Consider the following 21,488-nt stretch of genomic DNA (forward strand, 5'->3'; position numbering starts at 1 on the left):
CCAATTATCTCACACTGATTCAGTGTGACCTCCCTGCTCTTATACTATATAAATTCCAGGATCCATTATGTTTTACCAACCACTTTTTCAGCATACCTTGTCATTTCCACATATGTGTACCATTTAGACTGCTCTGTTTTGCCTTTTTCCTGCCAAATTATATCATAAGAACATAAGAAATAAGCGCATAAATAGGCCATCTGGCCCATCAAACTCTGCCATTCAATAAGATCATGGCTAATCTGGACGTGGACTCAGCTCCACCTCACTGCCTTCTCCCCAGAACAATTCCCTACTCTGCAAAAATGACCACTTCGCTATATTTAATTTCATCTGGTCAATAAGTTGTTTGCATGTAAATATGTGTCAAAGAACATACTACAATTTGACCACGGTCAAGAGGAGCCATATTTCAGAGCTCAAAGCATGCAGTGAGTTGTGTACATTAGGATTGTGAACTTGGCCCTTCTGCATGTGAACATGCATGAAAGAAGACAGCAAAAAAAATCTGCAAGATGAGCTCAAACTTTGCTGTTTCATCTCCTGTTTGTTGATGCCATGACTGTAAACATCTGAAAGGATCTTTGCTCTGAATATCTCAATGCAATATCAACATTATTAGCAATTTTGGGCCCCGTATCTAAGGAAAGATGTGCTGGCCCTGGAGAGGTCCGGAGGAGGTTCACAAGAATGATCCCAGGAATGAAAGGCTTAACGTATGAGGTGCATTTGATGTCTCGGGGCCTGTACCCGATGGAATTTAGAAGGATGAGGAGGGATCTCATTGAAACCTACTGGATACTGAAAGGCCTGGATAGCGTGGACGTGGAGAGGATGTTACCATCAGCAGGAAAGTCTAGAGTCTGAGGGCACAGTCTCAGGATAAAGGGATGTCCCTTTAAAACTGAGATGAGGAGGAATTTCTACAGCCAGAGCACGGTGAATTTGTGAAATTCATTGCCACAGGGGGCTGTGAAAACCAAGTCACTGGGTATATGTAAGGCAGAGATGGATGGGTTCTTGATTGGTTAGGGGGTTAGGGATTATAGGGAGAAAGCAGGAGAATAGAGTTCAAAAAATCAGCCATGATTGATTGGCGGAGCAGGATCAACGGGCTAAATGGCCTAATTCTGCTGCTATATCTTATGATCTCAAAACAAGGTCTGCAAAGAAACTGGCTTGCAGTACTTCAGTATGATAATTGTTTTAATTTAATGACTACAATGATGGTATGTTTAGTTCAAAGCCATGCAAGCTCTTGAATTTCAAATTAACCAAGAAATAGGCCATCATTTTTTTAACTGTCCTAATAGACTTATACTTTGCATCAGTTAGAATTCCAGCTTTTCTGAAGTTTTGTTCTGTACTATTTTCACCTGTTTACACCTGTTTAGGTGGATCTGGATTTAGCCAGGACTGCAAAGATGACCAAGCTGGAAGCATTCTGTCCTCACCTGCACTGAATTAGCATCTGTGTTCCAGTTGTAGATGATAGCTGCAACATGCAGGGTAATGTTACGAGGTTGGGAGAAACCCTGTGAAAATTCAGGTCTCCACTACAGAAAGTGGAAAATGTAGTGCAAAAGAATAGGAAGGTCTTTGTCTTTTATTTTTATTATTTAATACAACATGCTACAAAATTTTTAAATGGTCCAGTGCAAATTATCTTGTCCTTCATAATGATCCAGTGAAAGAATTGCAGGCATCAGGCTATTGGGGCATCAGAGATCTGTAGCAGAGGGAAGATCCAAGTGAAATCAGTGCTGGATTGTCTGTGGTATGTAATTCATCAAATGATATATCTTTTTAAATCTACATTTTTGTTAACTATTGAAATGATGTGTATGCATAAAATTCATGCCCCCGTCTAATTACCATGATTGTAGTGCCCAGCCATTGTATGCCATGTTGTTTTACACATTATTGGGCGGCACGGTAGCATAGTGGTTAGCATAATGCTATTACAATGCCAGCGACCTGGGTTCAAATCCTGCTGCTGCCTGCAAGGAGTTTGTACGTTCTCCAATGTCTGCGTGGGGTTTTTCCGGGTGCTTCACTTTCCTCCCATGTTCCAAAGACATACGGTTAGGAGCTGTGGGCATGCTATGTTGGTGCCAGAAGAGTGGTGATACTTGTGGGCTGCCCCCAGCACATTCTTAGCAACGCAAAAAGACATATTTCACTGTGTGTTTCAATGTACACATGACTAATAAATAAATATCTTATTTCATCTTAATGGATTGTAACAATGTGAGAGTACAGCTCAAGGAAAACCTTGCTGGCCTTGATTGAAGATATGGCTGTACGTCTTTAACATAAATTGCTTCTTGTTTGCATGTGATTGTGGAAGTCATCGCAAAGATTTGGGAAGTCTCTGGGAAGCCATGACATTATGAAGGTTTTCCAGTATAACTGTGAATGGTATTGAGAGAAGGAATGACGTCCTCAATGTGCAAGGGGGCAGGAATTCATGTACATTCGTACTGACGCTACAGTAACTGAACACTTCCTTTAGCATGAATTCCAGAAGTCAGATATCCAAGGCATTGATTCTATGTTACAAAATGTCCTCTATCTGAGGTGAATGTCAATGAACACATGAAGAAATATTATTTCATCACAAATCTTCTGCCTACTCTCACACAGTGTTCTATGCCACAAACCCCACAACAACAATTTCTAACAATTAGCGCTGGGACCAAACATTCATTATCCCACAAGATCTCCACGTACATAGCAGTAGTCCAGCCCATGCACCCATATCTCACAGCTGCTGCATACTCAGTCATGACTTTTCATTGACTCAGTGACTTGTGTGTGTGAGAGAGAGACAGAGGGAGAGAGAGAGAGAGAGTGAGAGAGAGAGAGAGAGCAACAGAGAGAGTGTGTGTGTGTGTGTGTGTGTGTGTGTGTGTGTGTGTGTGTGTGTGTGTGTGAGAGAGAGAGGGAAAGTTGGGAATGACTGGAGCCATTCTGTAGTCAACAGTGAAAAGATAAACATTTTAAGTGACTTCACTCAAACTGTCTTTTTGCAATCTATTTGGTCACCTCACAATTTCTTCTGAGCACAAGCTGTGGATGGTTTAAACTGTTTTATTTTCCAACTGTTTCCTTACCATGATCGACCTTTTGTCTCTCAGGGAGATTAGGATCAGGATGGGGACGGGGTAATCCAGTAAGAAAGTGGAAAATGATGTTTAAAATGTGGCTTTATGGGATGCAGCATTAGAGTTTGAGCTGCTTCAGCTGCAGATAATCTTGTGATCATTGCAAAACTGATATCACATTGCACTCCCCCAAACTGTGATTCTGGACAGAGTTTAAAATTGCTTAATTTGAAACTTTGGAAATAACATTTTGCAAGGTTTGTTTGTGCTACTTATCTGGGTAAGTCAAGGTCAAATTCCAAATCCCAGACAAATGCGAGAAACCACTATTCTTCCCGGATTCCCAGTTTAAATTAACTCTTGATTAAACAAGTATGGAGAGTGAAAATTTGTTTTTGTTTCAAAGTAACCAGCAGAATAAATATCTCATTTGTTAAATATTAATAATTGTGATGAATTCTTATATAAACCGATGACATGATTTGGAAAAGTTTGCCTTGGTGAAGCACTCACCATGGGGGGAACCTCGCTGTTATTTGCTCTCTTGGTGTCTCTTCCTGCCCTGTCCCTGTGTGATCCTCTGTAAGTATTAGGGAATGGTTCTATTTAATGTACATTATATTCTGGTACTTAGAACATTTCCTGTTATTCAGCATCCTGAGGTGATCCTCTCTTGTAAATGAGATGGGAATTTATCTCTGGTTTAGTTTCTCATTTGCTTATTAAATCCTTGTTGTTTCTCAATGACAGTTTTTTTTATGTGCTGATGTACTTTGGTCAATGGAAAGATCAAGATTTTAGAGAGTCTGCAGAGGAGATTCATTAGATTTGGTTCCGCGGGTGAAGGACTTCCATTATTTGCAGTGGCCAGAGAATGTTGGGGTTGTTCTCCTTACAGCAGAAAAAAATCAGAAGGAGAACTCATATTTTTAATCTGTGGGGGGTATTACATCAGACAATATTTTTAAAGCTACATTTTATTCAGATGCATTATTAAAAACTACCTAAATATTCCCACTGGCAGGATGGTTGGTAGTCAGATATGGATTTAAGGCAATTGGCAAAGAGCCAGTAAGATACAAGTTCCTCCAACATTTTGTGTATTGCTCCAAACATGAAGGAACAGTTATTTACGCAGCGGAACTGAAAGTGTGGTGGAAGCCGATACAATAATAATTTCCAAAGAATTGGATAAATCCTTGAAGGGAAAAGACTTACTGTACTTTGAGAAAAGATGGGTACCACACTTTCAGAGAGCCAATACAGGTTTGATGGGCCATAGTTATTTGTGGTTCCATTCCTTGTGCCACTAAGCAAGAACAGAAACTGCTTGCCTGAGGATGGTCACCCCATGCACCAATCACAGAGAGAATAGCTTCAAATCAAGACAAGTCACATTGTGCAGTTGACCTCCACAGAAAAGTAGGTTTCTGCATAAACATCAGCTTATCTGCTGACAGAGAACCAAACTCAGGGTGGAAATTCATTCTCACAGTGTAGTACAGACTGCAAGCTGCCCCACAGTTTCAAAAGTGTTCATTTGATTCTGATAATCATTGCACATTTATAACAGAGCTTTTCCTCCCTCGTGTCCCAGTTAGAGCTCACTGACATCAAACTTAATACATTTTATTCCATCTAACATTGAATTAAAATTATTAAACAGCCATTTTGCTGTTTTTGATCAAGGTCACAGATTTAGGATCCAGACACCGGTGGCTGTCAGTGAATCAATGCTGAGAGTCAGTATTAATGTCCTTGGAATTAATCTGTTAATTTTTATTAGAACAACAACAAAAGATGCAGCTTTATAAAACAGTTTGATGCAGTATCTCCTGCAGATCAAGTCCAGTGGAGCGTTTTTTTGGGTCTTCCCAGACATCTGGCTCTGGAGTACACAATTGCCTTTCAATCTTTCATTGGACCATTGTGAAGGAAAAGCATTTTCCACTGGATCATTTAAAACATTTGCAGTATGTTCTATTGAATAATGACAATGAAAGGAAAAGAACCATCCGTTCTTTATCAGGGCAATTACAATTGTGCTTGAGAGTCATACTGGAAGTTCAAAATGTGCAGTGTCGTTTTGCACAGAGCTTTGAGGTAATTTCCTTCTTAGTATTGTCAATGATTTAAGATTTGTCCTCATGATTCTGCCTATGCTCTGAAGGGATTGAGGTGGAGGATGATTGAAAAGGTTGCAGTAACAAGGACTATTGGTGCCTTATCACCTCATTGTGGATGTGTGTCACCACCACCACTCAGTATGGGACCACAGTCCCCACCGGCAGGATATGAATGGGGCTTTTGAATAGGATCAGATTCACTGCAGTCTGCCACAATTACCATCTCCAGGACCACAATGCAGAAGTTGTCAGTGAACTCCAGTGAAATTGCTGTGTTTCCCTGGTGATGAATTTGCAATACTTCTATTGCCCACACTCCAGCCTCAATTTACAGTTCACCCAAGTCTGAACTTGGACGTGCTGTATTATTTTTGTTTCTTTAATTGTCCCACCTACCTCTTGTGAGTTCTGATTCATTTCCCTACTCCACAACCTTTTTAAAAGACATGAGCAAAGAGTGTGATGGAATGCCCTCTACTTGCAAGGTTGAATGTATCTCTAATTCACTTGAAAAACGTGATGTTATCTGAGATGAAGCAGTCAGCAAGGTTGGCACCAACCCCTACCATGAACATTTACTGCTGCAGTCAGTGGTCCTACAATGGTAGGATCACAAAATATAAGGTCCTCTCCAAGTATGCTGGCCTGAAATTATATGTTCATTCCTTCACTGTCAATAGATTTAAAACCTGGGACTTCCAATCACATTGTGGGAGTACATTCACTGCACGTACACTTCACGGTCTTCTCAGGCAACTGGGGAAGGTAATTAAAAAGGACTGTTGTTTCAAACAAGGCACCGGTGTGGGCGTCACCACCCTTGACCGCCTAGGTCCTTTCAGAGGACAGTTAAGAGTTGGTTACCTTACTGTGGGTATGGGATAGCACAATTAACCAGGCTGCGTGGTGATGGCAGAATTCTTTCTTAAAGGTCTTTATGATGAAGTCATAGTATCAGCTATTGTTGCAATGTCTTTACTGAAGATATTTAATTAACTATTTGAATACCCCAGATCCTCTACTGGGACTTAAATCTAAATCTCTGGATTATTTGTCTGGGCATTTAGATTGCTGGTCAGGAATTTAAGCACGGTATCCCTATATCTTTAAATACCCTAGTTGCAGGATGTATCTTGGCAGTTTAGATTGCTTTCAACTTATGTACCCCACACCTTGTACTAATTTCATGTACCTAGATGGCTTCAGTTAAAGAAAATGGCTATCCTGCGATATTCAAAGGGCAATAAGAAATATTCACATTCTGTAAAAAAATGTTTTCTTGACTCCTGTCACGGCTGTGATGAATCATTCATTTTCTCCATTATTCCTACAGATACACATTGACTGCTCCCAATGTTTTGCGAATTGAAAGTGAAGAAACTGTGATTGTGGAAGCCCACAATGTCAATACTGATATTGATGTTGATATTCATTTGATGACCTTCCCTGAAAGGCAGGTCTCATTATGTCAAACCAAAACACGTCTGACATCAGCAAACAACTATCTAGCTTCTGCCACTGTTAAGGTAAATGGACAGATAAATTAAACTGCCTCGATCTTTCAATAGCTCTCCAAGGTAATAGTTTTTCCTTCAAGCAGAGCAGGTTGGGATTTTGCTATCAAGTTCAGTGCATGTTGATATTATCATTGTTTAAGTTATTCAGCAATTTGTGGAAAGGGAGAGACTCCTCATAAATTGTAATAATTTGCATCATTCCAAATATTTCCTCACAAGAATTTCAGTATGTCTTCAATGTGCTGTTGAACATGGAATCTTTACCCTTGTGCTGATTGCAAATTTAACTTGCTGCAGAAAGTTGGGGCTAGAATTTCAAAATGTGTTTAACTCTTTAGTGACTAGAAACAACACAAGGAGACTGGCAATCCCTGCTTGTCACTGTCCATGTCTATACCTGTAATTTCCATTAGCTTCACAATTCTCAGATATGTCTGCATGTCAATTCTGGCCCATTCTGCATCCTCCAGAGCTGATATATGGCTCATGAATGCCAAAGGTACCCAGCTTGTACCCCTTCAGGACATTGACAATCTGCTCAATGGTGGGGATTGTGTGTTAGAAATTCATTATCAGGTTGATAGCTTTAAATGTGAACTGTGAAAGTGACTGTTGGTTGGAATCACGTTTCTGAAAATCAGTTCAACTGAAGTAAATTTCTGAAGCGGAGCACAATGCATGTTTGGTTCTCCATGGTGCATTTAACGCTATTGACGCAGGGATGAATTTCTGTGCCTTGTGGATTCTTCATGGGCTGAGTTTTGGGGTGAAAGGTGTTGGGGGAAATGCAACATTGAAAGTAACCACACCCATTTTGTTTATTTTTTGTTTATTATTGTCAGATACCTGCAAATAAACTTCCAAAGGAATCCAGAAGAGGCCAGTTTGTAATTTTGGAAGCAAAATCAGGACTTTTTAATTTGCAGAGTATTATCCTTATTACACGTCAAACAGGACACATCTTTATCCAGACTGACAAACCAATCTACACACCGACTCAAACTGGTAACTATGGTTCAAAGGTTTTTTTTGATATATCTGCACGACACCAGCACATAACGCTGCTGTAAGGGTGGGGTGGGAGAAGCATGAAGATCATTGAGGAAATTTGCTTTAATAGAGAATGTAACTATTCCTCTTCCATGCAATCCAGAAAGAAGGGCTTACAATTTACTTAGCACTATCTGAACATTCCAGTGTCCTAACAGCTAATGAAGCACAGATTTGAAAAGTAATCGCAGTAAATTGCAAGCAACTTAGCAGATAATTTTGTTTTGTACAGACAAAAGTGTGACAACAGTCAGATAATCAGTTTTCGTGATATGCATGAGACATAATTTGTCCCAAGATACTGAGTTGCCTTTCCTTGGAAGAGTACCAAGGGAACTTTTGTCTACTTGAGAGAAAAGACTCGGGGTAATTTGACTTTTTATCTATTAGAGTCCAGTATTGACAGTGCAGCAATAGGTAATGTCTTTCCAGCAAGCAGTAGGTTATCTGCCTGGACTTTTTGTACAGGTCTTTGGAGTGGGGAGCTCCCTACTGATACATGCCCAATTCATATGCAGTTCCAACAGATCTTTGTAGTATCTCAAAAGCAAACCTTAGCCTCTCAATGGAGCTGTCCCTACTGTACCAGCATACCAATCTGATATGTTTTCCCTTGTGTTTTTGAGTCAGCTTGTGTGAAAGTGTTAACTGAAATTTATTATGCGCCATCTTCACAAATGATCACAGAGTATGTCTTATTTGAGGGTATGAAAGTAGGTCCAGTGAAGAGTTAAAGTGAAGTCATGTTAAAGATTTCACCGGTATTTATATTTTCAGTGTCAGCAGTAGGTCACATTTGTCAAACTCGCACTCTCTGTCAAAGTCACACTCTGTCAAATGTTTGTTGGTTCAAGATCCAATCCAGTCACTCGTGAACAAAAATTTATGCTGAGATTTCAGTGAGAAGACCTGAACTTCGGAGGTGCCATCATTTAGATGAAGCATGAACTTGTTAGGTGGCTGTAAAGATTCCATGTCACTGTTTTGAAGAAGAGCAAGGGGATTCTTCCTGATCTCCCAGCCATTAACTCTGGTCACTTTCACATGTTGTGAGACCTTTGCACAAATTGGAACCATTACAACAGTGATCACATTTGGAAGAAAAGTACTTTATTGTTAATTCTGTTAGAGATCCTGTAATAGGTTTGAAAGGTGCTGGAGAAAAGCAGGTCTGTCTAGCTTTCCCAAATGGTTTCAACTTCACATTGGAAGGACAGCAGGCAGAGTGAGGGATATCCAGGTGAGAACTGGAATTTGGAAGACTGTATCACAAGTGACATTTTAACAAGTAAGCTTAGATTTAACACGATCCTTCATGAATTATCACATGGATTGCTCGACCTCAAATTCATGTAGCTGAGTGCCATACATCAAGGAGAGTGTTTCATCTCTTCATCCTGGGCTAAATTTCAACAGATTTGAGACTGTAAACTACTGCATCACCTCATTTTCATCAGGCTTATTTTTCATTATTTGATTTTCTTTTAGTCTGTGTGATGATATAAAATGGCAGATTAAGTACATTACAATTTTCATTGATAATATGTGGGCATCACTGGTAAATAGAGCGAATATTGTCCATTCCCTAATTGCCCTTGAAAAGGTGTCCTTGCCTTCCTTGGTGGTCAAGGTTTTGGGAGATGCAGTTGGAGTAGCCTGGGCAAATAACTGTAACACATTTTGTATATGTTACACATTGTAGACACTGTGTGCCTGGTGATGGAGGCAATAAATATGTAGGATGATTAATAAGGTGCTTGTCAAATGGGCTGCTTCATCCTGCTTTGATATTGGGATTGGTTTATTATTGTCACTTGTACCGAGGTACAGTGAAAACCTTGTCTTGCATTCCGTTCACACAGATCAATTCATTACACAGTGCGTATACATTGAGTTAGTACAGAGTGCATTGAGGTAGTACAGATAAAAGCAATAACAGAGTACAGAGTAAAGTGTCACAGCTACAGCAAAGTGCATTGCAGGTAGACAATAAGTTGCAAGGTCATTACAAGGTAGATCGTGAGGTCAAGAGTCCATCTCATCTCACTGGGATGAAAACAATGCCATAACTCTCGAGATGTTGTGCTGAACATCAGGCAAGTGGAGGCTATTCCACCGAATTCTTTATGTGCTTTATAGATGGTGGAAGGGCCTGAACGTATCACCAGGTGAGGCACCACAGAATTCCCACTCTCTAACCTGCTATTGCAATCACAGTTTTTATATGGCTGGTCCTGTTGCTTTTGATCATTAATGACTATTGATGTCAAGGGAATCGATGGTGGTAATACCTTGGAATGGTAAGAGTAGGTGGTTAGATTGTGAGAGCTGCAGTATGGATTAATCTTTGCGTTGTTCTTTTTTCCAGTGCTTTATCGTTTGCTCACGGTGGACAGTGAGCTGAAGCCAAGCAGAAACCCAACAGTTGTTGAATTTGTGGTAAGGCGTATTGTTCTATATATATCAAAGAGTAACATCTTTTCCCCATTGGAGTGTGTGGGGATTTGTAGTTTCTCACTGACTCCATTTGTGAAGGTATTATCCAGGCTGGAGCTGAGGAAAATTGAAAATGTGATCCAGCAGGATCACAACACAGGAGTCTTTAATGCAGCGTTATTAAATAAATGATGACCCTGAACTGCATGGAGATATTAGGACAGGTGATGAGATCGGTGTTATGGTGCATGTTGAAGGAGGGGAGATGAAAAAGTAGAGAAATTTTGGGTGGGAATAATAAAGTGCCCTTGGCCTTTGTGGAGCAACTGAAATCTGGGTTGAGCAGGAGAGCAGAACTGGATACATTCACAGACCCTGGAACGTTGTAGGGCTGAGGGATGGGGTTCCTGATATTTAATCCTCAGTGTGGATTTTGAGTAAGAGCACTATTAGATATTCACTGTCCTTGCCGATGAATGAATGCTTGTGAGAGCTACCAGTTGATTCTGGTGGAACAGGACCTTATTGTGATACTTTGGGAGAGAGGACAGAAAATTAATAATGAAATAAAAACTGCAATGAAGAAACTGTGGCTTATCAATTTAATTCACTACAGCTGGTGAATTAGAAAACACCTGATGGGCCTCCACATATCAACAGGCTCTGTTAACTCCAACTACTTATCTGCATCCTCTATTTGAATTTTGCCATTGTTTGTTCTTAAATCTTTCTGTTTAAAGCTTGACTGATTATGAGCCTGTACTGCAACTAATAATTTAATGTCGACATTTCATTTTTCTATCTCCTGTAATCATAGCCTGAAGGAGATGCAGCTTTAAAATTCCCTGGCCAAGGACCCAGGATTACTAACATCTTGTTGCAACTTCCTCATAGCTGACACAGGCGAACACACTGTTTACACTTGACAACTTATGGGAAAATAGAAACACTACAGGATCTGCTTACAGTTTTGTTCTCCATATTGAAGGACACATTGCAGCAAGTATTTGCTAATTTATTCCCTGCGTTGAAAATGTTGTCTTCTGATGAAAAGTTTGAGCAGATTGGCCCTGTACTTCAGAAGAATGACAGGTAATGTCATCAAAGTTTGCAAAATTCGAACAGGGCATGACTGGGTAGATGCTATAAACATGTTTCCCTCCGTGGAGTGATTTAGGTCTAGGGGACACAATCTCCAGGTAAGGGGTGTTCTATGTCAGATTGAGGTCTGAAGAACTTGCTCTCAGGTAGATTGTGAATCCTAGGAATTCCCTGCCACATAGTGTCATTATGCATGTCTAAGACTAAAGCAGATAGATGTTTGGAATACAGGGAATCAAGGTATTGAGGTTGGGAAAGAGGGAAGGTGAGATCATCCATGAACTGTTTGAATTGCACAGCAGGCAGAAGGGGCCATATGATCCATTGCTGCTTCTACATCTATGTTCTACCTTCAGTATCTTGTACCTTAACAAGAGCATCAGAGATCTTCTCTGCTGCCTAATGCCACTTATCTCTCCTCTCTCTTCCCAATGTGATTCATGGTCCAACTGATTATCTTTTTGAGATCTGTAATGGCAAGGCATGTATGCATGTTTAAGATTACAAAGCCTTGGACCTTGTGTGCCACAGACTACTGCTGCCAGAGGCCCTTGTGAAATACTGACCTTGGCAGCCTCCCCATCCTGTGCATCACCACTTTAATGCGTGACTTCAGGCTTGGTGTAATTAATTCTCCAATTTGTTTTTCACTTCTAATTCTACTTTCAGAATCCCCAAGATATTGTCGTAGAACGGACTGAAGTCATAATCAAAGATTCCACAGGAATTACTGGAAGTACCTATAAAATACCAGAGGTTGTGAAGTATGTACAGATTCTTGCCACAGTTAGAGATGATTGTGGGCTTATGTCTATTGGACTTGTAAATTCGGAGGGGATAAAAATATGCAGATGGTGGAAATCTGAAATAAAAACTCAAACTGCTGGAAACACACAGCAGGTTGTGAAACATCAAATTCCGAAGGGATTTGGGAGGATAGATGCTGGGAGAATGTTTCACATTGTTGGAGAATCTAGAACTGGGGGCATGGTTTCAGGAAAAGGCATTACTTGCTTAAATGGAAATGAGGAAGCATTTCTTCTCAAGGACTGTCTTAATCCTTGGCATTCTCTACTTCAAAACTGTGGGAACTGAATCATTTTATATATTCATGCAGATTTGGACTAAATTTAAGTCCATAGCAAGGTCAAGCATGAACTGTCGAGATCAGATCAGCTACAATATTAGTAAATGATAGAGTAGGCTCAACAGCTACGTGGCAGACCCTTACGGTACTTCTTCTGTTTTTAGGGCAAGTCGGCAGTGATGTGGATGGTTTTCTGATGTTGGGTACTGATTTCAGTTTTCCTAACCCCAGTGTGATGAAAGAATCTGTTTACTCACTTCCTAGATGACGTAATTTCAGGACAAGTAATCCAAAGGGTGGGACTAAAAGTTGGAATCCTACCACATTTTAATGTAGTTTATAAAATAAATCTGGACTAAGCTGCTAACATCAGTAACAGTGACCATAAAGCTAATATTTAGATATATTTTCTTGGTTTGGCCCATATCTGATTCTTGCCTGACTTGAGGCTTTTAGTTGAAAGAAAACTAGATAAGGTACAAGTGCCCTGAGGGCTCTACTAGGATACTAATGACTCCCCTGGGCTTGACTTTTTTTGCCTCTTCTACACCTCCCACCCAACTCAATCCCAATAATTAATTTATTTTTCCAGAGGTCTCTTGATTTTTGACTATTTCCTTTGTATTTCAAGTAGAAGTGGTTTGGCATCCTGAGTTAAAATAGCCTGTGCCTGATTTCCAAAGCTGAGTTTCACCTTGTCAGCTGAAGTTAATGTGTTCAATAATCTCACTGTGTTCCAGACTTGTTTTATAATCTAAATTATTTGTGCCATTTACAATATCCCACAGTAACTAGGTACAGTAGTGTGGAGCGAGAGGTCCATCAACAATTGTCCCTTTATTATCTGCTATATTTCTTTTTACATTGAAGAATTTATTGTGGAATTAGGATTTCACTTTTTGTTCATTTTCATTGGATTTCAGGGTGAAAATATTTTTATGAAAAATTGATTTGTGAGCAGCAATTATTCACAAAATTGATATAAATATTAAATAATTCAGTGCTTTAATAATGCTAAGTAACTTACCAGATATATTTTTCAGTATTGGAACATGGAAGATTTTTGCAAGTTACAAAGATGCCCCTGACGCAAATTTCACAACTCAATTTGAAGTGAAGGAATACGGTGAGGAAAATTAACCATTGTGATCAACCATGGTGATTGAAATTAAAAGCAATAGTTTCCTGTGATAGAAAGGTTATAGCTGATATGAAACCCATACCAGAATGTTTTAGTGTGATACGTTGTTCCCACTTTGATACACCTTTTGTCAATTGGATCTTAAAGCAAGTATTTTGTTTGAAGTTATTTGATTCTGTTCTTAATATTCCAGATGGTGTTTTCCTCTCAACTCTTCTCATGATTCTCACAGCTAGTTTCAAGCCAGCAACACATTTGTGAAACTCAAGTAATAACTGTACTCACCTTCCTCAAAGATGCAACCATCATAAGTTATGAGAGAAACTGCTGGTGCCTTGGCAATAACTCTATTTAAAGGAGTCTGCTGCAACAGACCCCAGACCAGTGCAGGCTCCCAACCCAAAAAGGTCACATTTAGTTACTTTAAATTAACCTGCTCTCCTTGGAGGGTGGGACACTACCAACGTGGTCATCATGCTGAACCCAAAACATCACCACAACCTCCCAGGGACTGCCAAGATCCTGATATTTGGGTACAGTTCCAGCACTCCGAACACACACCATAAATCATAAGGACTCAATACCAGGTGTTCTCTTCCTCATCTATCTGGCTCTGGCCTTGGCCTCAAGGCCTGCATCTTCCTAACTTGAGCCTTTGGCAGGACTGAATGTCACAGAGTTATTCCCAGGACAGAAGGTTGACCAGCAACAATCTTTTAGTGCCCTTTTTATGGCACTGTAGGTTTTCCAGCTTGTATTGTTTTGGCTCTGTATCTTAACTCACAATGTTCTGTCCACATATCGCTCTTTTGTTTTCCATCTATTATGGCATTTGGATATGCAATCGCTGGATTTTCAAATTGTTATTGTTATTTTCAAATCTCACCTTCATTTCATCCCTCCCTTGCTCCATAATCTCCTCCAGCTCCACATCCTTCTGAGATATTTACATTCCTCCAACACTTGCTTCTTAAACATCCCTAAATGTCATTGTTCCATCATTGTTGGTCAATCCTTGACATGCCAAGGTCCTAATCTCTGGAGTTCCTTCGCTGAACCTTTCGACATTATCTTCTGAGATACCCTTTGTAGCTATTTCTTTGAGCAAGATTTAGTTCACTTGTTCCACTATCTTCAAAGCAAAATACCACAGATGGTGGAAATCTGAAATAAAAGCCAAGTTCTAGAAATACTCAGCAGAATGGGCAGCATTATGAAGAGATAAACAATATTTCAGCTTGATGATCTTTCATCAGAACTGGAAGAGTGGGAAAGGTGTCTAATGTACTGAGTATCTCTCATATTTGTTAGTTTTTAATCCCAATAACTCCTTATGTGGCTCAGCACTGATATTTGATTTCATTATTAAGATTCAATTTGAGACAGCTTGTGAGATTAAAGACAACATAGAAATGGAGGGGTTTTTTTGCACACTTCAAGATTAATTAACCTATTTGTTGTAAAGAGATTTGGGGAAAGCTGATGTGGTCAGAAGTGATACATACTTTTTCATTGTCTAAGTCCTTTGGAGTTGTCTGGATTTGTCCATGGGAATAAATATTATTGCTCTTCTTGTATCTTTGCCAGTGTTGCCAAGCTTTGAAGTTACCTTGGATTCACAGAAGCAGTTTTTCTACATTGATGACACAGAATTACACGTTACAATTTCTGCAAGGTTGGTATTGTCTTCTAGCAGAAAATGGGATGTTTGGAAAAATTGGGAGAGAAATTTGGCTTGAGCTGGTGACATCAAATTGGTGCACATATAGGATGTAGTGTTGATCTCACTTCTGCATTGGTCTGAATGGCAAATAGAAACTGTGTGCAGTGTGTGTTAGCTTGGACTGAATATGAATCTGCTTAAACCGCTGGTTCAGCCATAACTGGAGTACAGTTTTCAATTCTGGTCGCTGCACATTTGGGGGGGGGGGGGGGGGTTTATGTGTGGCAACCAGAGGGAAAGGCAAGTGAAATGATGCAGGTGAAATGGTCCTAGGCTTAGAGAAGTCTTTCAGCTGCATGGTTTGACAGACTTGTTCTCTTCAGAGAGAGAAGATTGAGAGGAGATAAGACAGAGATGTACAAAACCAACCAGTTGGGATTAGGTAGACAGAGAAAGACTGTTCTTATCAGGGGATGGTTGAAGGATTGAGGGACAGATTTAAAACTTTGGGTAAATGTTATGAGTGAGATGTGAGGAGAAACATCCAGAGAATAACAACAGGCAATCAGTGCTTTCAGAAGAAATTTGGATGGGCTGTTCAGAGATTAATTTGTAGCACTTTGGGGAAAGACTGGGGAAATGGGAATGAAAAGATTTCTGTACTGGTGAGGCAGAATGGCCACAATGAGCGCAATGGCCTCCTTCTTTGCTGGGACAATTCCAAGAGTTAACCATTCACTAAAATGGTTTTGGAGACATTTTTATCCTGGTTTTATTCATTTCAGATTCACTTATGGAAAAGAAGTTGAAGGTCGAGCCTTTGTTCTGTTTGGAATATTGAAAAATGGTGAAAAGTTGAGCATTGCAAAGTCACTTCAAACAGTGCCTGTAAGTAGGATCTGTCAAGTTTTCCAAAACTTTAGGAATCCAGGATAACTTCTAATCTTGTCTTGTCCTCAAGATATCTCAAGGAATATTTATTGTTTGTTCCAACTCACCCAAGGTCACAGAGAAATTGCTTACTATTGATCATCTTAGAAAACTAATTGCTTTCTTCACAATACTGAAGATTGGATGTTTTATTTTGCTGTTAGTTATTTATTTTGTGTGATAAAATGTTGGATGCTCTTTTTAATTTTGGGCTATTGCTTCATTTCTGGGCATGAGAGAAGGATGGAGAGATCAAAGGGACAGTCACTGATGGAGTGGGGAGGCATTTGCCCAGATGCTGCCATTGTTTTTAGGCTATCTGGTTATTAGATTAATGAAAGCGAGATAACAAAGAGATTTGGTAATGCTGTGAAATGCAGGTTAGAGCTATTGCTGAAACCTGAACCAAAATGAAATGCCCAGCACATTAGACAGTTTCTGGGTACAGAGAAACACTGAGTTAATATTACAGTTGGATAATCTTGCAGCAAGGCTGGCCAGTTTGATACAAACAGAAAAGGTGAGTGATCTGAAATTGTTGAATTTGATTTTAAGTCCCATATGCTGTAACGTACCAGGATGGAAATGAGGTGCAGATCCTCAGGCTTATGTTGGACTTCATTGTAAAAGTGCAGAGGCCACAGACAGGGTGGTATTGGGATGGAGAATTAAAATGAGAGGCAACTGGAAGCTCTGCATCGCCGTTACAGACTGAATGCAGGAGTTCTGCAAAGAGGCTACCTGGACTGTATTTGGTTTCACAAGTGTAGACAAAACCACATCCTGAACACCAGACTGGAAGAAGTACAATGTTGTGTAAATGAACTGCAGCTTTTCAAAGCTGTTGGTATGGTTAGGGCAATTGAATGTTTGTAAATAACTTTTTGACATTCACACTACTCAGTAAAACTTGGGCCACATAAAGAAAGATTTGAAAAGTTAAAGATATTAATTATTTTGCATCCAAGAAGTTGAAAAGCACTTAAAAAACTAGGAATTACCTTCTCATTAAAATTAACAACGAAGTAAAAAGCATAATTAACATTTCTGAAGCCATTGTCTCTCTTTATTTGACTGGGATCTGCTGCACTGGGTCTGGTTCAAGCTTGTATTCTTGCTTGCTCAGGTCAGAGGATTGGCCCAATTCTCCTTGTTTGGCAATTTGGGTATTTTTATTTAATCAAAAATTCTTTGCTCAAATTCTTTCATCTTCAGTTTCTCTAATAAATGGAATCTACATTGGTACTAGGAATAAATAATGTCGACACTTTCAAAACCAACTGCTGTCTGTGCCCCTTTTCCCCCCAGCTTACTTCTCGACCCATCGCCTCACCCACCACCCACCCCAACATCTTTGAGATACTCAGTAACATCACTGACAAGATGTTCACAGATTTGCACAGACAGATGTGACTGATCTTTGCCCTCAACTGCAACTTAACTATGACATTCTTAAGGCAAAATGGTTGGCTGACCATGGTTGGTTGGTAACCAAAATGGTTGGTTATTTATAAAAAGCATCACCAGTTTCATTGGTGTACAATATAAAAAGCTGAGCTTTTCAAGTGGATTTTTGGGGTGGCTACTTCACTTATCTCTGATTTTATATAATAAAACAACAAAAAAGCATATTTTAACACAAGATGTCATCAGTATTTGCAAAAAATAACTACAACTGGAACAGTGAAAATACATGGTAAGAGAAGGGACACAGTACCAGTAACAGTGAATCAATATAAGAGGTATATTCACTGGTGCCAGGTACATTTTCTTAAAAAAGTTGTACGGTCAGAGTCTTTCTCAGGGTTGGGGAGTTCATAACTAGAGGGCACAGATACAAGATAAGAGGGGAGAGAATTACAAGAGACCTGAGAGGACACAGTACGAGTAACAGTGAATCAATGTAAGAGGTAGACGCACAGGTAGCAGGTACATTCTCTTAAAAAAGTTTTACCAGTAGCATTGCTACAGAAAATCAGCTGCAATATTGAGAACTCTCTAAACTCTGTACTTGCAGATTATAAATGGCCATGGAGAAGCTGTCCTGGAAAAGGACCACTTGATTGGCAGCTTCGAAGACATTAACTCACTGGTTGGAAGTTCAATCTATGTTACTGCAAGTGTTATCACACATACAGGTAAGTGCTTGTCTTAATGCAGTTTAAAGAATACTGAAATGATGCTTATGTACTGATGTAAGGGCACTGAAGATCTTGTCCCAGTTTTTAATTCTATGCCTGGTTATATATGTATAAGCTATCTCTGGCATTGTAGAATGTGGTCAAGTCTCCTCTCATGTTATCAGCTTAAACTGGTCAGAATCAGCTAGATGAGCAAAAGATTGGTCAAATTTAAATAAGTGAGTTACACTCATGACTACTTGCATTTGTGTTTCCTACAAACTTTTGCATTGCTGTCATTTAAGGTCCCATTTGCATGAATTGTATCCCATGAAACTATTAATACCCACAAATCTACATTGCAAGATTTTGCTTCTTGGAGCAGTTCAGGAAAGCATTTTGTCCTGGAAACACAGACACCAGAGATTTATCAAAAACCTTTAACTGAATTACCAACTAATTTGTGTGTACAAGAAGCACGACCACTACTGTCTTGAAGTACAAGCATTGCAGACTCATAGAAATGAGATTCTCCGAAATTTGCCCTCCTCATGTAAAAATACAGCTCAGTCACAGTTCTCGAAGATGTTAGATTCCTAAAGGACCCATTATTATGTGAAAATTTGCATTGCAGGAGGTACGGTATAGCCTTTTGCGGAGAATATCAGCTGCCATTGACGGTGAGAAGTCAGAAGCTAACTCTCTTCTCTATAAGGATGCAGTAAATCAAAAGCAGACCGCATTAGTTTTGACAAACTGAGGCATTCAAATTGAAATGTACAAGTCACTCATTGAATGGGCATTATTGCCAAATGGAACGGTGCAGGTGCTCAAGACTCCCCCCCACCCTTTCATATAGCTTGTTTATTTAGCCTTCTACTTACAGCATGGACCAGTTGGACCAAAGAGCCTGTTTCCATGCTGTATGACCCTATGACTATGATTCTATTACTCATTCTCATTGACCCAGTCAAAAAGACTGTTCAACAACTGGTTGCATGGATCTTTGTTTGAAAGATGAGTTCGTTACCCTTTGTTCTAGCAAACAAATCCTATGTCAAGCAATAAATTAAATTAAATGAAACACTCTTTCATTGGTAAGTTTTAAGTAATTAACAAAAAATAAATTGCTGGAAGAATTCAGCAGGTCAATCAGCATCCGTGGAGGCAAAGGGATGGTTGATACTTTGGATTGGAATTGATTTATTATTGTCACTTTTACCAAGGTACAGTGTAAAACCTGTCTTGCACACCATTCATACAGATCAATTCATTACACAGTGCAAGGTAAAAGAATACAGAATGCAAAATTAAGTGTCACAGCTTTTGGGAGAGTGAAGTGCAAGTAGACAATAAGGTGCAAGGTCATAACGAGGTAGATGGTGATGTCAAGAGTCCACCTTATCGAACTGACTCTGCATCAGTTTTCTTAAGTAAATATTTGTTAACTGGTGGAGAGTTGGATATGAGTCATTCCTTTATCGATGCTAGTCTAATTCTGGAGTTCTTTACCCAACAGCATTTTAGGAGTAACTTCACCGCATGGAACATGGTAGTTCAGGAAGGCAGCTCAGCACCACCTTCTCAAGACTATTTCTTGAATAAAAATGCACAGTTGTAATCATTTTATTGAAAGTCATGTTGTGGAGTGTATTTTTTAAATCTGCACATTATTTCACTGGAACCTGCTTATCAGCAGCCATGCTGACATTATTAAAATCTTGAAGTGCACTCTGGACCCAGGCTGAGACCCTCACACCAAACATGGACAATGAAGAGTTGCGTAGGGTATTTTGACCTTTATAAATGAAGTCTCTTGTTAGTGATCCAGATGTGGAACTACAGGGTTTTGACCCACAAAAGCAAAACATCAGAGATGCTGTAAGTAAAGAGAAAATAGTACAAATGCTCAGCAGATCAGGTGGCATCTGTGAAGAGTGAAATGTCTTTTAAAATTTCATCTAACTGGTAATCTGACATAGTGTTTTGACCTATTTTGGAAAATCTGCCACAGATTGAACTACACCAAGATTTCTCATGGAAAATGTGGTCAAACTCTCCTCAAGCAGATAATGGATCAAATACATCTGTGTGACAGTCAATACCCAACAGGAATGATGGCACACATTGCCTCAGACTGTCTTTTTAATTCTTTCATTCTGGGGGGAGTTGGGGGGGGGTGGGGTTAAAAGATTCCCACCAGCTCATTATAAATGATAAATGCTTTCCATTGAAACTAAGCATTATTTTGTAAAGGCTTCCATAAGCTATATTAAAAAACATAGTTATGCCAATATTGCAATTTTGCAAACCCAGAGCAGAAATCTTTCACATATGCAATGGTGTAAACCGCCTTATGTATTTTTCCATATTTATGTTTTTTCTTTTTCTTGCAGGCAGTGACCTTGTAGAAGCAGAAAAAACAGGCATAAAAATAGTTGTCAGCCCATATACAATCTTGTTCACCAAAACTTCCAAGTATTACAAGCCTGGGATGCCCTTCGACATGATGGTACAGTTGTTCCTATTCTCTTCATCTTTCTCTCTTTCCTTTTCATAACTTCACGGTACATCTTTGCTCAATAATTCTCTTGTTCTTTGTTACCCAAGGTCTATGTAACAAATCCTGATGGTTCCCCTGCCAGTGGAGTTCCTGTGAAGTATGACAATGCTGATGTCAAGTCCAAAACCCATGCTGATGGAATTGCTAAGTTGACAATAAATACGCCTGGAGAGCCAAGGAACTTTCATATAAGAGTAAGAAATAAGCCATTCAATATACACTCATAGGGATGAAATAACAAAGTGGATGACTTTTTCCTACTGTGCTTGTGCTGGTTCTTTCAACTAGTCCCACTCCTTTTTCACTGCACCTTGTAAATTATTTTCCTTCAAATGATTATCCAATTCTCTTTTGAAAGTTACTGTTAAATTGGCATACACCTTCTTTGCAGGCAGCACATGTCAGATCATAACAACTGTACTCTGCAGGATCTTCCACTAACTGTGTTAAACTTCTGCTCTCTGGTCACTGACACTTCTATCACCACAAATTCTCATTCTGTCAAACTTTGCCTAATTTAGAAAAGCCCTTTTACATCTTCTGCTTATTTTCTCTTCGGTCAGAACAAATTCGAGTGAAACCTAGCGACCAATTTTCACAATGATTTAAAAGATTATAATTATTTTAAGTTAGCGTGTACTTGAATG

At 39.4% G+C, this 21,488-nt stretch overlaps 1 protein-coding gene across 1 annotated transcript in view; it reads left to right on the plus strand.

Moving 5' to 3' along the window:
- The first annotated feature begins 3,589 nt into the window (after positions 1-3,589).
- The window catches only part of LOC127585093 (complement C3-like), an 88,952-nt gene continuing 71,053 nt past the window's right edge, over positions 3,590-21,488 (plus strand). Inside the window, exons 1-11 of the mRNA XM_052042287.1 lie at positions 3,590-3,689; positions 6,567-6,759; positions 7,593-7,755; positions 10,169-10,239; positions 12,007-12,101; positions 13,468-13,550; positions 15,153-15,240; positions 16,014-16,116; positions 18,176-18,296; positions 20,675-20,790; positions 20,889-21,035. Coding sequence (XP_051898247.1) covers positions 3,622-3,689; positions 6,567-6,759; positions 7,593-7,755; positions 10,169-10,239; positions 12,007-12,101; positions 13,468-13,550; positions 15,153-15,240; positions 16,014-16,116; positions 18,176-18,296; positions 20,675-20,790; positions 20,889-21,035 — 1,248 coding nt within the window. The 5' untranslated portion in view covers positions 3,590-3,621. The remainder of the gene's footprint in view (positions 3,690-6,566; positions 6,760-7,592; positions 7,756-10,168; positions 10,240-12,006; positions 12,102-13,467; positions 13,551-15,152; positions 15,241-16,013; positions 16,117-18,175; positions 18,297-20,674; positions 20,791-20,888; positions 21,036-21,488) is intronic.

The sequence above is a fragment of the Pristis pectinata genome, chromosome 31 (genome assembly GCF_009764475.1).
Source record: "Pristis pectinata isolate sPriPec2 chromosome 31, sPriPec2.1.pri, whole genome shotgun sequence".
Taxonomy (NCBI): Eukaryota; Metazoa; Chordata; class Chondrichthyes; order Rhinopristiformes; family Pristidae; genus Pristis; species Pristis pectinata.